This window comes from Pseudorasbora parva, chromosome 9 (assembly GCF_024679245.1).
Source record: "Pseudorasbora parva isolate DD20220531a chromosome 9, ASM2467924v1, whole genome shotgun sequence".
Classification (NCBI taxonomy): Eukaryota; Metazoa; Chordata; class Actinopteri; order Cypriniformes; family Gobionidae; genus Pseudorasbora; species Pseudorasbora parva.
In genome coordinates this window covers 18,392,938-18,406,780 of record NC_090180.1, presented here as the reverse complement: position 1 = coordinate 18,406,780, position 13,843 = coordinate 18,392,938, and the positions used below count along the sequence as shown (strand labels likewise).

General features: G+C 37.3%; 1 protein-coding gene across 2 annotated transcripts; it reads left to right on the top strand.

Moving 5' to 3' along the window:
- The first annotated feature begins 761 nt into the window (after positions 1–761).
- rgs18 (regulator of G protein signaling 18) lies at positions 762–13,639 on the top strand. Of its 2 annotated transcripts, XM_067454243.1 has the most exons (6): positions 762–904; positions 1,045–1,136; positions 2,419–2,511; positions 2,848–2,909; positions 3,458–3,624; positions 12,312–13,638. In XM_067454243.1, the coding sequence occupies exons 2-6, from the start codon at positions 1,084–1,086 to the stop codon at positions 12,552–12,554; spliced, it is 618 nt and encodes a 205-aa protein (XP_067310344.1). In that variant the 5' UTR covers positions 762–904; positions 1,045–1,083; the 3' UTR covers positions 12,555–13,638. The 2 variants fall into 2 exon arrangements, with proteins under 2 accessions (XP_067310344.1, XP_067310343.1); XM_067454242.1 differs by lacking the exon at positions 762–904 and having other exon boundaries at positions 984–1,136; positions 12,312–13,639.
- Positions 13,640–13,843: the final 204 nt, after the last annotated feature.

Below are 13,843 nucleotides of genomic sequence, written 5' to 3'. Positions count from 1 at the left end.
AACCGCCTTCCGTATTCAACTGACGTCAGATGCTTTGAACTGCTAGAGGCATTACATTATCTTCGTCAGTTGAATACGGAAAGCAGTCTGGCAGAAGCTAGATATTTTACTAAAAGTGTTAAATATGGATTTTTTTCTTACAAAACCCAATTTATTCGCTTCAGAAGGCCTTTATTAACCCCCTGGAACTGTATGGATTATTTTTATGATGGATGGATGCACTTTTTTGAGGTTCAAACTCGTTGGCTCCATTCACTACCATCTTTAAGCTTGAAAGAGCCAGGGAATGTATTAATATAACTCAGAAACTGTTCGTCATAAAGAGGAAAGTCATATACACCTAAGCTGGCTAGAGTGTGAGTAAATCATGGGCTAATCTTCATTTTAAAGCTTTAAAACTTATCAAAAAAGATTTTTTAATTAGCATTTTAATGATTAAATCAAAACCTTTGCAACTGCCTTTCTTTTTTATACAATGTGTATACAATGCTTTTTTTAAGAACAGGCAAATTATTTTCAGATATATTTCTCATTCACCTTTACAAGAAAATAAATTAGCACTAACCCAATCCTTGGGTCTTCTATAGATTGGCAAATAAGGCATGAATAATGACTGTTATGATGTATGCTGATTTACAAATCCTAACACAGCCCTGAGTGTCTTCGGTCCTCCCCCGGTACATCAGAAAACCACATGGTGACAGCCCACCATCCGGCTGTCACTTAGTTAGGACATATGTTTTTAGGACATATTTGACCAAAGTAGGTGCCTGAAAATAAACAAAAATATATACAGTATATGTCAACTTTGCCAGCAGATATTCTACAGCAAGGAAACTTGAGCCTCTGCTGAATATTACAGTAAACGTTGGGTAGTTTCCCTGACAGGAAGTCATCTTGACAGGTATGGGAAATGACCTCTTAACATACAAATATGTGCTTCAGTTTTTGGTATTTTACACTAGACTAAGGACCTGCTGTGTTTATCTGTGAGTGTCAACTAAAGGGAAGAGCATGAAGATCTTTGTGTTTCTGTTTCCTCAGTTCAACTTCTCTGCCCCCAAGGAGGAAGCATATTTCAAAATGCTCAGTGAGGACGAGCTGCTCGCCTGCAGAATGAAAGAGACCCACTTGAGGTACAGTTTTTTTCCTCTACACATTTCTTAAATTAACACCGAAAGCATTGCGAGGGAGAGATGTTATCTTGCTCATTCACCCTCTGGGGTTTTTTCACATTCTTTTAGCAAGTACATTGATATTAAGTTTGGTTAGTTTTCTCTTCGTTGTGTGTGACTTCCTTTATTTCTGGAGCTCATCGCTGTAAGCAAACACAAATCTATTTGTCTTTCATTATTGTAATTTCACTTTTTTGGGATGTAATAAAGCAACATTTTATTCACTTCAGTGAAAAAAGGCAAGAGAATATCGTCCTAAACTAAAGAATGTAGATCAGTGTAAAATGCACCTGTTGTTTTCACTTCTTATATTATATTTACTTCTTATATTATCTTATATTAATTATACTGTCTAAAAAAAACATTTTTCTTTTCTTTCTTTTTGTTTTCTTTTTTTGGCTGAGAAGATGAAGACATTTTAAAGTCAGAAACAAGTAAAACTATTGCTTTATCTACAAATGAATGTGAAGCAATGAGATTCAAGAAAGAAATCAATAGTCATTTTGTTTGTCTGTTGCATGTTTGGCCAGAACTCGTATTTACTCTTATTTGCAGTTTTTCTTCATAGCTGTTGATCAGAATGACTTTTGTGCTTCAATACCAACAGCAAACACTGTGGTAACACTTCCCCTTATAGTTGCCATATGTTGGCACGAATATTAGGTTTAGCATGTTCCTGGTGGAAGTAACACACGCAGTGTCTAATTGTATATGCATATATTTATGCAAAATGCAATAATGTGCCTTAACCTAATTTCCTTATACTTCTTAATATCATGAGGTTGGGTTGGTTGTAGACACACAGACAGACAGATAGACAGACAGACAGACAGACAGACAGACAGACAGACAGACAGACAGACAGACAGACAGACAGACAGACAGACAGACAGACAGACAGACAGATAGATAGATAGATAGATAGATAGATAGATAGATAGATAGATAGATAGATAGATAGATAGATAGATAGATAGATAGATAGATAGATAGATAGATAGATAGATAGATAGATAGATAGATAGATAGATAGCGACAGACGGACGGACGGACGGACGGACAGATAGATAGATAGATAGATAGATAGATAGATAGATAGATAGATAGATAGATAGATAGATAGATAGATAGATAGATAGATAGATAGATAGATAGATAGATAGATAGATAGATAGATAGATAGATAGATAGATAGATAGATAGATAGATAGATACTGATATATTTTGCTTTCTCTCATTGCAGGAATAAAAAAAGTCGACTCAGTCTTCTTCTGACAAAGTCTGGGTCACATGAAAATGTCAGTCCTGAGAAGAAGCCACCCGCCAAACCGAGCCAGTAAGCCTTTATGATGTTTACACATTGATTCAATATTTTACTAGAAATGGAGTTGCTATTGAAAGTCGTGAAGACACAGATATAAAATGTCTCATTACGATATTGTATCACACACATCTGTCTATCTGCTTTTGAAGTAAACAGACACAGTGACAGGGAAATACTTTTATGAATAAAAGCTGTGCAGTTACAAAGAGATATGCAAGGTTTGGTTCTCAGATGCTGTAAACACACACAATAAACAGATGTAATAATATTGTGCCTATATAGATGTGACTGCACTTGTGAAGCACCTTTCTATCACTAAAACACTTCACTAATGTGTGATTTCAACAGCATTGCACCAGACATGGCTATGAGATGGAGTGATTCATTTGAAGAGTTGCTGAGTCACACGGGTATGATCACCTCATCTGCGTATTATACTGTAGTTAGCATAATGAACGCTTGTCATACCACGGTATGTTAAAGTAGAAGTTTGCATCCCATCATAACCACAGAGTGTGAAAACCTGCACGTGACAACACAGTGTTCTTTCTGGTTTTCATGTGATTCTAAACAGTGAATCGCTTGATTCAACAAACAAGCACTGTTTGATGTGTGCCACCTGCTGTGTTTTGTCTGTCTGTGTGGACGTGTATGTGCATGTCTATGTCTACAGGAATATTTATATAGATGATAATAGCAATAAATATAAACGGCGAGATGTGCAGATTTAGTCTTATTACTGCAGGTGGTGGATTTATGAAAAGTAGTTCAAAGGCTGTCAGAAAATATATCCATTAAGTTTCATTATTTTAGACCAGTTGGTCTTACTGCAGCTTCATTTCCGTTATATTATCAGGGTAACGTAACCATGATTTTTAGAATGTGTCACCGTACAAAAGTGTTGCAGATATAATTTACTCATCTGTATCGAAGTCTAAATCATACAATCTTGTTTCAGACGGAGTGGAAGTCTTCACGCGTTTTTTGCGCACTGAGTTCAGCGAGGAGAACATTGAGTTTTGGTTAGCCTGCGAAGACTTCAAAACCACAGAGTCTGCAACCAAACTGCAGTCTAAAGCCAAACAGATACATGCCATTTTCATCGATAAAGAAGCCCCCAAAGAGGTACGCACACGTTTGCATTATGAGCAGTAAGGACTTTAAGTGGTTGCCATATTTCATTTTGCACAGAAGAAAAAGAGGCTGTGAATAATGGGTTTGCACTTTTACAGTACGTGTACTTACAGTGTACTTACAGAAGAAAGTACTGGTTAATATAAGGTACTTATATTACAGGGTTAGGACCTAGTTATTGTTGTAAGAACCATAATAAGTACATTGTATGTACATGGGGAACATGGCTGTAAAATAAATTGCTACCGAAGAAAGAAACAGATTTTTTAATGGGCTCTACCTGTGCACTTTGTCCAGCTGACAAATTATTAAAAATATAATTACAAAAATTCCAAAAAACTTTAGAAAACCTTCACCTTCATGTCATTCCAATCTTTCGTCCTTCTGCGGAACACAAAAGGAGATTTATTTATTTATTTATTGTGCTGGTCTCTTTTTTCCATCCACTCTCATAAATAAAAGCTCTTATTTGCATCAATGGTTCCGTGGGGAACAAGGGATCATGAATCGCAATGTTAATATTTCCTGTGGGATTCCATGTTAGTATGATTTGAGTATGATCAAAAAAAAATAGAAATAAAAGGTTTTGGGTTTTTTTGTTTTTTTTAATAAATGGCCTTTTTCCTTAGCCTAGAAATCTAGACGCACCCTAGCGGCAGCAAATTTAATCTGCCCGCAAGTGTCATCTAGGAACTCTCAATACCCTTCTGAGCTGTATTCCTCACAATCTGGACGGGCCAATCACGTCGTGTATAGAGTCGGCAGGCGGGGCCATAATGACGACGGCCGAGTTGCGTTTGCGTGCTTCTAGTAAACACAGAAACTGGCGAATGGCGGTCTTTCGAATCAGCTTTGACCGCGATTCTGGAAGACTTGGAGTTAAGCTTTTCTCTGAGAAAAGAACAAAGAACGGCACTAAAGTCATTCTTAAAAAGGGAAGATGTGTTCGGAATTTAGCCGACCGGATACGGTGAATGTTTAATCTATCAACAAGCTCTGCTTCACCTTCATTGCTCTGGTCTGTAGCGCTATCCTATCGCGTGCAGAGGGAGTTTGAAAGACAACCGTTTATCCCGCCCCTCGGATTGAGCCCTGTCTATGGTGAATTTCCAGACCAAACATCTTGATGTGGGTCTGGCTTGTCAGGGTTACTTATTCCTACCCTGATTTTAGCCATGTGCTCTGAATACTCTGTTTAAAGGGGCGTGTCGGCTGTGAGACTTCAGTGTAAACGCCCACTGCTGTGATAACATCTTTGCATATGAAATAGCCAAATATTACATCTGGAGCTCTCTGAGTTTTAGCAAGTTTTTCCTCTTACAGCTGTCAAGGTTAAAGCTGCAGTAGGGAGTTTTTAGAAAACGTTGACTTAGCCTGAAAATTTGAACAAGCACAACTCACAGGTCACTTCCCCTTGCTCTCTGCTGCACTACAGCCCTCCCTGCACAGTTCCTCCCCTATCACAACGGAGCCAGCCATGAAGGTGCAGGCTAGTAAACAAGCAGGGCCACCGATGACGGCGGATAAACAGTTATGGCACATTCACTGTATGGACAAAACATCAACAATATGATTTACATTGACTATGGTCTGCCTAGCCTGGATGCCAGCCAAACTCAGCCCGGCCCACAACATTTGAGCTCAGGCAGTTCGGTCTGGACTCAATCCATAGAGGAGTAATTATGCCCGAACAGAAACTGTTCGGACCAATGAAATCATCAGGGCGGGCTTTAAACAATGATGGACAGATGATCAACAGTAATGTAATCATGCATGCCATCAAAGGCGCTTGGATTTTATTTGTTCAAATCTCAAATCCTAAACGGAGAGCTTGTTTGTATATGCATTCACTATTTCTCTCTGAAATGATGATCATGTTGGTAAGTACTCTTTTCGTGCTGGTAATTCTTTTTTTTTTACAACATCGCAAAGATAGTGGATAGTATTCCAGCGTGCGTGGAGACAGGGTTGCCACGTTTTTGCAACAAAATGCGCCAACTAGCCCTAAACAATAGCTTCTCGGGGGGGGTTCCAGGGTTCTCTGGAAAAAAATGGTGTTTGGGGGTAAAATGTGTTTTATTTCGGCAAGGTTGCCTGCTAAAATTCGCATTCATCGGATGAGACGTCCCGTCCTTCGGATGAGACGTTAAACCGAGGTCCCGACTCTCTGTGGTTGTTAAAAACCCCAAATTTGCCCATTGGTCCCTGTCCATCATGGCCACCTAATAATCCCCATATCCTGATTGGCTTAATCACTCTGTCTCCTCTCCACCAATCAGCTGGTGTGCGGTGGGCGTTCTGGCGCAAAATAAAGGAGATTCCGTCCTTCTATATGTAAAGCGCTTTGGGTGTCTAGAAAAGCGCTACATAAATGTAATGAATTATTATCATTATTACTATTATTATTATTATTATTATTATTATTATTATTATTATTATTATAGAAAACGCCACACAGCTGACACGCAACAGAAACGCCACGCTCACAGTGTGTCTCCGGCATTAGAGACTTTCAAACATCAAAATGTAATTTATTAAAATGTATTCGTGTCAAAATGACATATAAACATCTTTTTGCTTCTTTTTGCATCTTTTTGCTTGGAAACGCTTCAAACACGCTTGCGTGTCATGTGAAAAATAGACACTGTTTCTTTTTATAGCATGCACGCTTTTTCTCGAGCCGTGTGTCACGCGGGCAGTGTGCTAGCTCTACCCTGTTAACATGGGAGCCAAAATAAAAACGGACACGCCAAGCAGCCGAGACGCTCACCCCAAGCTTGCAGTGTGTCACCGGCCTATAAAGTATGAAGATGTATCGTACAGCTCCCGGTATCCACATATGATTTTGTCCTCATTGTTGTCACTATAGAGCAAGCACACCTGTACGGGCTGTGCATGAGAGAGGGGTTGTGATCAGCGCGCACACAAGCATGATTAACACTGCTAAGTCACTCCTCCTGGCTCTGATTGGTTGTTTCTTACCGGGAGCGGTGTATTTCTGCAAATGGCAATAGCACCACTGGAATTAGCCAGAGGAGCTTGATTTTTTCACAGATTATCTGTCTCATATTCTACTGGCAGCACATCATGACAGATTTATCAAATATGGAAAAAAAAACTTTTTTTTTCAAGTTAACAAAAGTTACCTATTGCAGATTTAACTAATCATGAAAAGGGATAAGTATAGCATTAAATTCAGATTGTGGCATGAAAGGATGCAGTGAGCATTGCAGCCGATCGCACATACATGTTGAGCGCATGAATGCATCGATCTCGTCATTGCAACTCATGTCATGTCATGAACTGGCTTTTTATATATATATATATATATATATATATATATATATATATATATATATATATATATATATATATATATAATATATATATATATATATATATATATATATATATATATATATATATATATATATATATATATATATATATATATATTGTTGTCTGAGGTCAACTAATGACATTTTTGTGGTTTTTATATTCAAAAACATCATATATTATAAGAAATAAGCTATTTTCTACACTGGTTTTGAGGCTACACAATGACGTCAAGTTGCGCACACGATTGTTTGCCGGGCCTGGTGTCTATAAAAGCTTTTCTTTGACTAAAAATGAAGTTTTCAGCTCTGAAACTTACCGGATATCCTTATATTACCATGACCTTTTATAAATCAAAAGCTTTAGGGAAAGTTGATTTCTCAATTCATCACCCCTTTAAAACAGAAGGTTTGGCGCGAGTCCAGAACTCGTTGCCTGACAGCTCCAGCAAACTAGGACTTTACTCAGCATTGTCTTCTCTTCCGTGTTCTTCAAAATAAAGATACAAACGGTTATGAATCAGTGAATCAATCAATGATTCGGATCGCCAATGTCACGTGATTTCAGCAGTTTGGCAGTTTGACACGCGGTCCATATCTTAAACTGTGTTCCGAAGATGAACGGAGGTTTTACGGGTGTGGAACGACATTAGGGTGAGTCATTAATGACATCAATTTCATTTTTGGGTGAACTAACCCTATAAGGGTTTTTAGGGTGCCATTTGGGACAGGGCCAATAAAGTAGGCGTTGACTTTCAACTGCAAAGGCAGTCCATATAGGCATTCTACAGTGAGTCATTATCTGTGCTTAGTTACAATAAAAGCTGTTTTCGACAAACAAGGAAGTTTTCAGTTGTGAAAGTTACAGGATATTCGTATACTATGGTGACTATGTGTATTTATTTAATTTATTTTAAAGTTATATGTGTAATTTTATTCATCTGTTCATGGAACCTTTAACATCCATGGAACGTCCATTCGACAAAAGATTCTTTATACGATGTTCCAAGTCTTAATAAATTTCCTTTTTGAGTTAACTCATTTAAGACTACAACATTTACAGACCCCACAAAAATTAAACAGATGTCATTATGGAAAACACCTTGTTGCTGGTGACGAGCGACAGTGCGTTGATGTTAGCAGCGCTTTGGGTAACCTCAAGGGGGTTCATAATAAAAACAAACAAGGCTCAATTGAATTATATCTGCGGTTTAGTGCAGCTTTGCATTAGCATCAGAGACCTGACATTGTGTCTGTGCAGAGGCCATTGTCAGCCCGCGGCCGCATGACTGGGGGCCGATATGTGACCGCGTGGTTTTCCTGAGTATGGCTGAAAACTCCCCCTAAGACGCCCACACAGCTGAGAAAATAGACTCTGAAAAAAACTGAGAAGTAAAAATGAGGCAGTGGGACCACTTGCTCTAGTGTGATCAAAGTGAGAGTGAATAAACAACTAAGACTGAAAAGTAGCACCGCTGAAAGCCAACTTTTTCTTATCAGAGCTTGTAAAGGAAAACCTTAATATTGTATCGTAAATGAGGAGCAGTGCTTGCATAAAATTAGCTTCTAGCACCCTATATTAAGATCTGAGAGAATTTGCCACTGCAGAAGTGCTGTTCAACAGACACGTGTGCTAGTGTGATGTAATACTTTTGGAGAAATGCTTTTTAAGAAGTAGCAAATGTGGCTTGGACAGAGAGAGAGGGAGAATGAGTCAGTGGAATTGTTGTGGTAACTGGGAGCAAAGCCTGAGATGAATGAAACCGCATCTTTTCTTTTTTCTTTAACATTTGGCATAAATCATATCATCAGCACAATAGTATTCAAATGTAAATTAAAAATGTTCATGAACTCAATATTCTATTTGGTTTTGCCAGCACTGTAAACCCGAATAAGTTGGCAAACTTCAAAAAAAAAAGAAAAAAAATTGAGACACTCTGTCAATTTTTTTTAAGTTAAGAAACTGAAAGTTTCATTAAGCAAGACTTGCAGATTTTTATTTTCTACTCATACATTTGAATTGCTCTAAACTTCAAATATTTGAGTAATTTATTCATATATTTAAATTAAAATGATTGTAATAAGTTCGTGAATGTGAGGAAGGAAGAGGACACGGGGGTCGGCTGGACGGTTGATGTTTTCTTTATTTTGTATCTCAATACTCTGCAGCACACTCAAGCGTGTGACTTCAGTCAAACTCAAAACACAACGATCACTTCCGGGTCGGCACTTCCGGCTTCCGGTTACTCAAGGTGTTTCTCAATGTCAAGGAAGGATCCTCGGAAGCCAGAATTCCAAGGATGCCACGTCATCGACATCCGACGAAGGACTGTTCCAATGTCGAGGATCCTCGAATTTCAACCAAGGACTGAGTCCTTCGTTCGAAAAATATGTCATATACAGGAAAGGATGCATATGAGTAGCCTTCGCGCACTTCGCGTTCTCAAATCACCCACAATCCTATGCGCGCAGCTTCGCTATCTTCTGACGTTCCCGGAGTCGGAGCGTGAACGGTGCAAATATGCTTGTATCGGAGTTTGGAGATGGGAAGGAAGGAGGCGGGAACCGGTGAACAACTTTATAATAAATAATAAACAAAACGAAAGTAACACGGGGAAAACCCTCACGGGCGACTGCCCGCACACACATAATAAACCATAAACAAACCATAACATAAACTCCAGGCCTAGTCCTCTCTCGTCTTCCACACTCCACCATTTATACTCCAATCACTCTGCCGTGAGCCGAGACCGGTGTGGCGGCGATCAGCTGCCGCTCATTATCACTCCACCGGCCCGCTCTCATGGTCCCTCACCTCGCTGATTGCCACCACAATGCTTTTATTTACGTTACCAAACATTTGTTATAACCGTAGTAAATATAGGTAAAGTTAAACGTTTAAATGCCGGTACAAATTACTACTGTATTGATATAAAAATATATACAAATAACGTTACACATAATGTTATTGATGGCCAACGGACCTTTTCACTGACGTAATGACGCAATGACGTGCACTTGCTAGCCTGTTCCATTTACGTGTTCTCCGAATGCTAAAGAGGAGCCTCGCCTAGCCTCTGAAGGAAGTGACTTGGAAGGATTCGTCCTTCCAAGGAAGCATCCTTGACATTGAGAAACACCTTCAGTCTCTGGGTCTCTGGCATCAACCGTCCGACTCTCTCTCTCCCTGGCTTCTGGTTCCACTGGCGTTTTATCCTCTCTCCACGCCCATCACTGGAACAAGATACAGGTGTTATTAATCTGCGTCCAATCCACTCACTTACCGCTCGTCCCGCGGCTCTCACTCCCGCTGCAGACCTCGCTAAACCACGCCCCCCTTGCCACAATGATCAACTTAAATATTTTTAGTGGTGATACTTGCCTAGCTTTAACTAGCTAATTCAATAAATGCTAACTTGCTAATTGGTAACATGATTAGCATAGCACTTTATGCTAGTACAGCAAAATAGAGCATTTAACATGCTGTGTATCTGTTCTTTTCTGGTTTACAGTGAGTGGGTTAAGGACATCATGCTCTTATATTGTGCTGGTCTGTTAATTTATTCACAAATTGCCTTTTTATGAGAAAGCAAATTTGGTTCAGGTTGTAAACTCCCAAAAATGTACTGATATTATGATTTAATACTTTATGATATTATTTGTGATGTGAAGGTGATATAATGTTATTTGAGGATATTAAAATGCTTAAATATATATTTTAATATTATAAAATGATTCAATATTGCTATTATTATTGTTGTTGTTGATATTATTATAGAAAATAACAACTAAGAAAATTTTGTTTATTTATTTATTTATTTATTTATTCAGGCATTAAATTGTAAATACTTTTTTTTTTTTACCGCAGATCTTTATAATAACATCAAAGTCACTTATAAGTTATCAGTTAATATAAGTAATATGTTAACTAAAATTTTATGAATGTTTTGTTAATTAAATTATTAGTAATTTATAAATTGTTAATTATTGATGAACTAATCATTTACAAAACATGACTAAATTCATAAATGATTAATAAGTCATATTAACTTATAAGTCATAAGATATGTAATTTATGAATTATCAGTTAAAACATTAATACATTATTAATAAGTGGTGTGCTATACTGCATACATATGTGAATAGTTTACGCTTTAGATTAGTGAGTGCAAAATGCTGTAAATGACTTGTTTACACAAACACGCAATGTAAAAAAGGTAAGAAAGCTCTAAAATGATCAGTAAAAATGTACAAGTGATGAATGGTTTACACTTTAGATTAGGGGATGCAGAACGCTTTGTGAATGATCTACACATCATTTATAATAGGTGTTGAACACTTAGTGTGTACTGCAGTGTTAGTGCGGACTGGTGAGGGAATAGACTGTCTTCTCTGACACACATCATGGAGTCTTTAAACACTGTGCAGCTGGTGTGATCTTCAGTGGAAGAGGGAAAAGGGTTCACATTATCACTAGATTGATTAAACCCACTGACTGTGAGCCATTTATAAATAAAAAAAATTAAAAAAAATTACTCTTCTTACAAAATGTTTTAGCTTCCTGCATGTTCACGCTTTTGAACAAAAGACCAGTTTATACTGATAATTTACTAATAATCTGTTCATAATTTGTTCAAGATTAATCATTGTTTATTGAGACGATACTGAAACAAGTTTGGCATAAATACTTCAATGATAAACAGTGTATCAACTAATAACTCATAAACCATACTATTGGTCTGTTTGATTTATTTTATAATTTGCAGCACATTTGTATATCATTAGCATACCACTTATTAATAAGTTATGTTTTGTAAATTATTAGTTCATCAATAAGTAATGATATATTAAATGCCATAACTAAATTAACAAAACATTTATAAAATGTTACCACATTACTTATTACTTATTAATTATTTATGAATGTGTAGTCGTTTTGTAAATGATTAGTTCATCATTAACTAATAACTTATAAGTGACTTATAACTGTAATAATAAAGTATTACCAACCCTTTCTTTGTTTAGTTTTTAAAATATTCAAACTTTGTCTATTTCCAGGTTAATAGATGTTTTGTTTGTTTTTATCCAGTTTTTCAGTGCTGTTTCAGTCTCTCTTTTTTTCACATGACAAAAACAAAACAAAAAGCTGACTTAAAGGACTGAAAGAGAAGAATCTTATTTTCATAAATCAGAAGAAAAAACATGATCAGCAATATGGCGAAATCATAGTTGGCTACAAAAAATCTTGCATAACTCTAAATATGTTGTCTTTCATCACAATGTGCAATTCCTGAAAATGACATTTTTGATGGCCTCGTGTTTTACGCTTTGCTGTCCTTTCAGATCAACATCGACCACTCAACCAAGGCCGCCATTGAGAAGAACATCCGCCAGCCGACTAAGTCCTGCTTTGATACAGCTCAAGATAAAATCTACAGCTTGATGAAAAGAGACTGCTACCCACGATTCCTCACCTCTGACATCTACTTGGCCCTGACCAAGAGGAAAGGCCCACCCAGTATGACCAGGAGAAGGTCCCGCTCCTTCGTTTTCAGTGAGCGCCCTGAAGGCACAGCTGCCTGGTAGATTTGCACTGTAATGCTAGTTTTTTGTTTTATGTATATTGTCAATAGCACTTGATCAAGTGACACATTATAGCTATTTATTAACATAGTTCCTGTGGGCTGGTATTTAAATACTAATCATTCTGCTATTATTGTCAAACATTTGGTTCTGCTTGAAGGATTTCTTCTAATCTTAATTTAATCTACATGTTTAAAATTCCTAAACATTGTAAATATCTGTTTAATCATAATGGTGTGTATAATAAACTGTACTGTATATATACATTTCATTTAATTACAGGCCTACAGCTAACTGTGTCAGTCGCAAAGACAGTAAAAAGCAATAATTATATTAAGAATTGAAAAATAAAACTACATTTCAAAGGAAAATGTGAGGTGATAATCAAAAATCTATACTTTATGATGATGATGATGATGATGATGATGATGATGATGATGATGATGATGATGATGATGATGATGATGATGATGATGATGATGCCAGACTTAAAACTTAAAATCTTGTCCAATAGAGAGCAATAGTTGGGTTCCAGAAGTAAGAACATACATTTTCTCTGTAGGGAAATTGATTTTGAGCAATAACTTATAAACCTTTAAAGACAGACAAAGGAGGTCAATCGATGATGTTTGCATCTGCTGAAGAGTCAGCCCCCATTATTTCAGATTAAAATAGTCATTTTTAGCAGTGGAATTCATGGTGAAAAACTACATTTCCCATAATGCTGTACAGAAGATAACACCAATCAGAGATTGGAAAAGCAGCATGTCAAAATAACTCTTTAGCTCCGCCCACTTCCAGGAAGCACTGCATATGGTAATCCAGTTGATATCTACACTCTCAAAATTCTTAAGTGTGTGTGTGTGTGTGTGTGTGTGTGTGTGTGTGTGTGTGTGTGTGTGTGTGTGTGTGTGTGTGTGTGTGTGTGTGTGTGTGTGTGTGTGTGTGTGTGTGTGTGTGTGTGAGCCTGTTTATGTGGTTTATGAGGACACAAATTTGTATAACTACATGGGTATTACACTGGTATTACACTATAAATGTGGTTTATGAGGACATATCAAATGTCCTCATAATTCAAATGGCCTTAAAAACATACTAAATAATGTTTTTTTGAGAAAGTAAAAATGCAGAATGTTTCCTGTGATGGGTAGGTTTAGGGACGCCTATGGAGAGTCCCTGTAAACCACATAGACCAACATGTGTGTGTGTGTGTGTGTGTGTGTGTGTGTGTGTGTGTGTGTGTGTGTGTGTGTGTGTGTGTGTGTGTGTGTGTGTGTGTGTGTGTGTGTGTG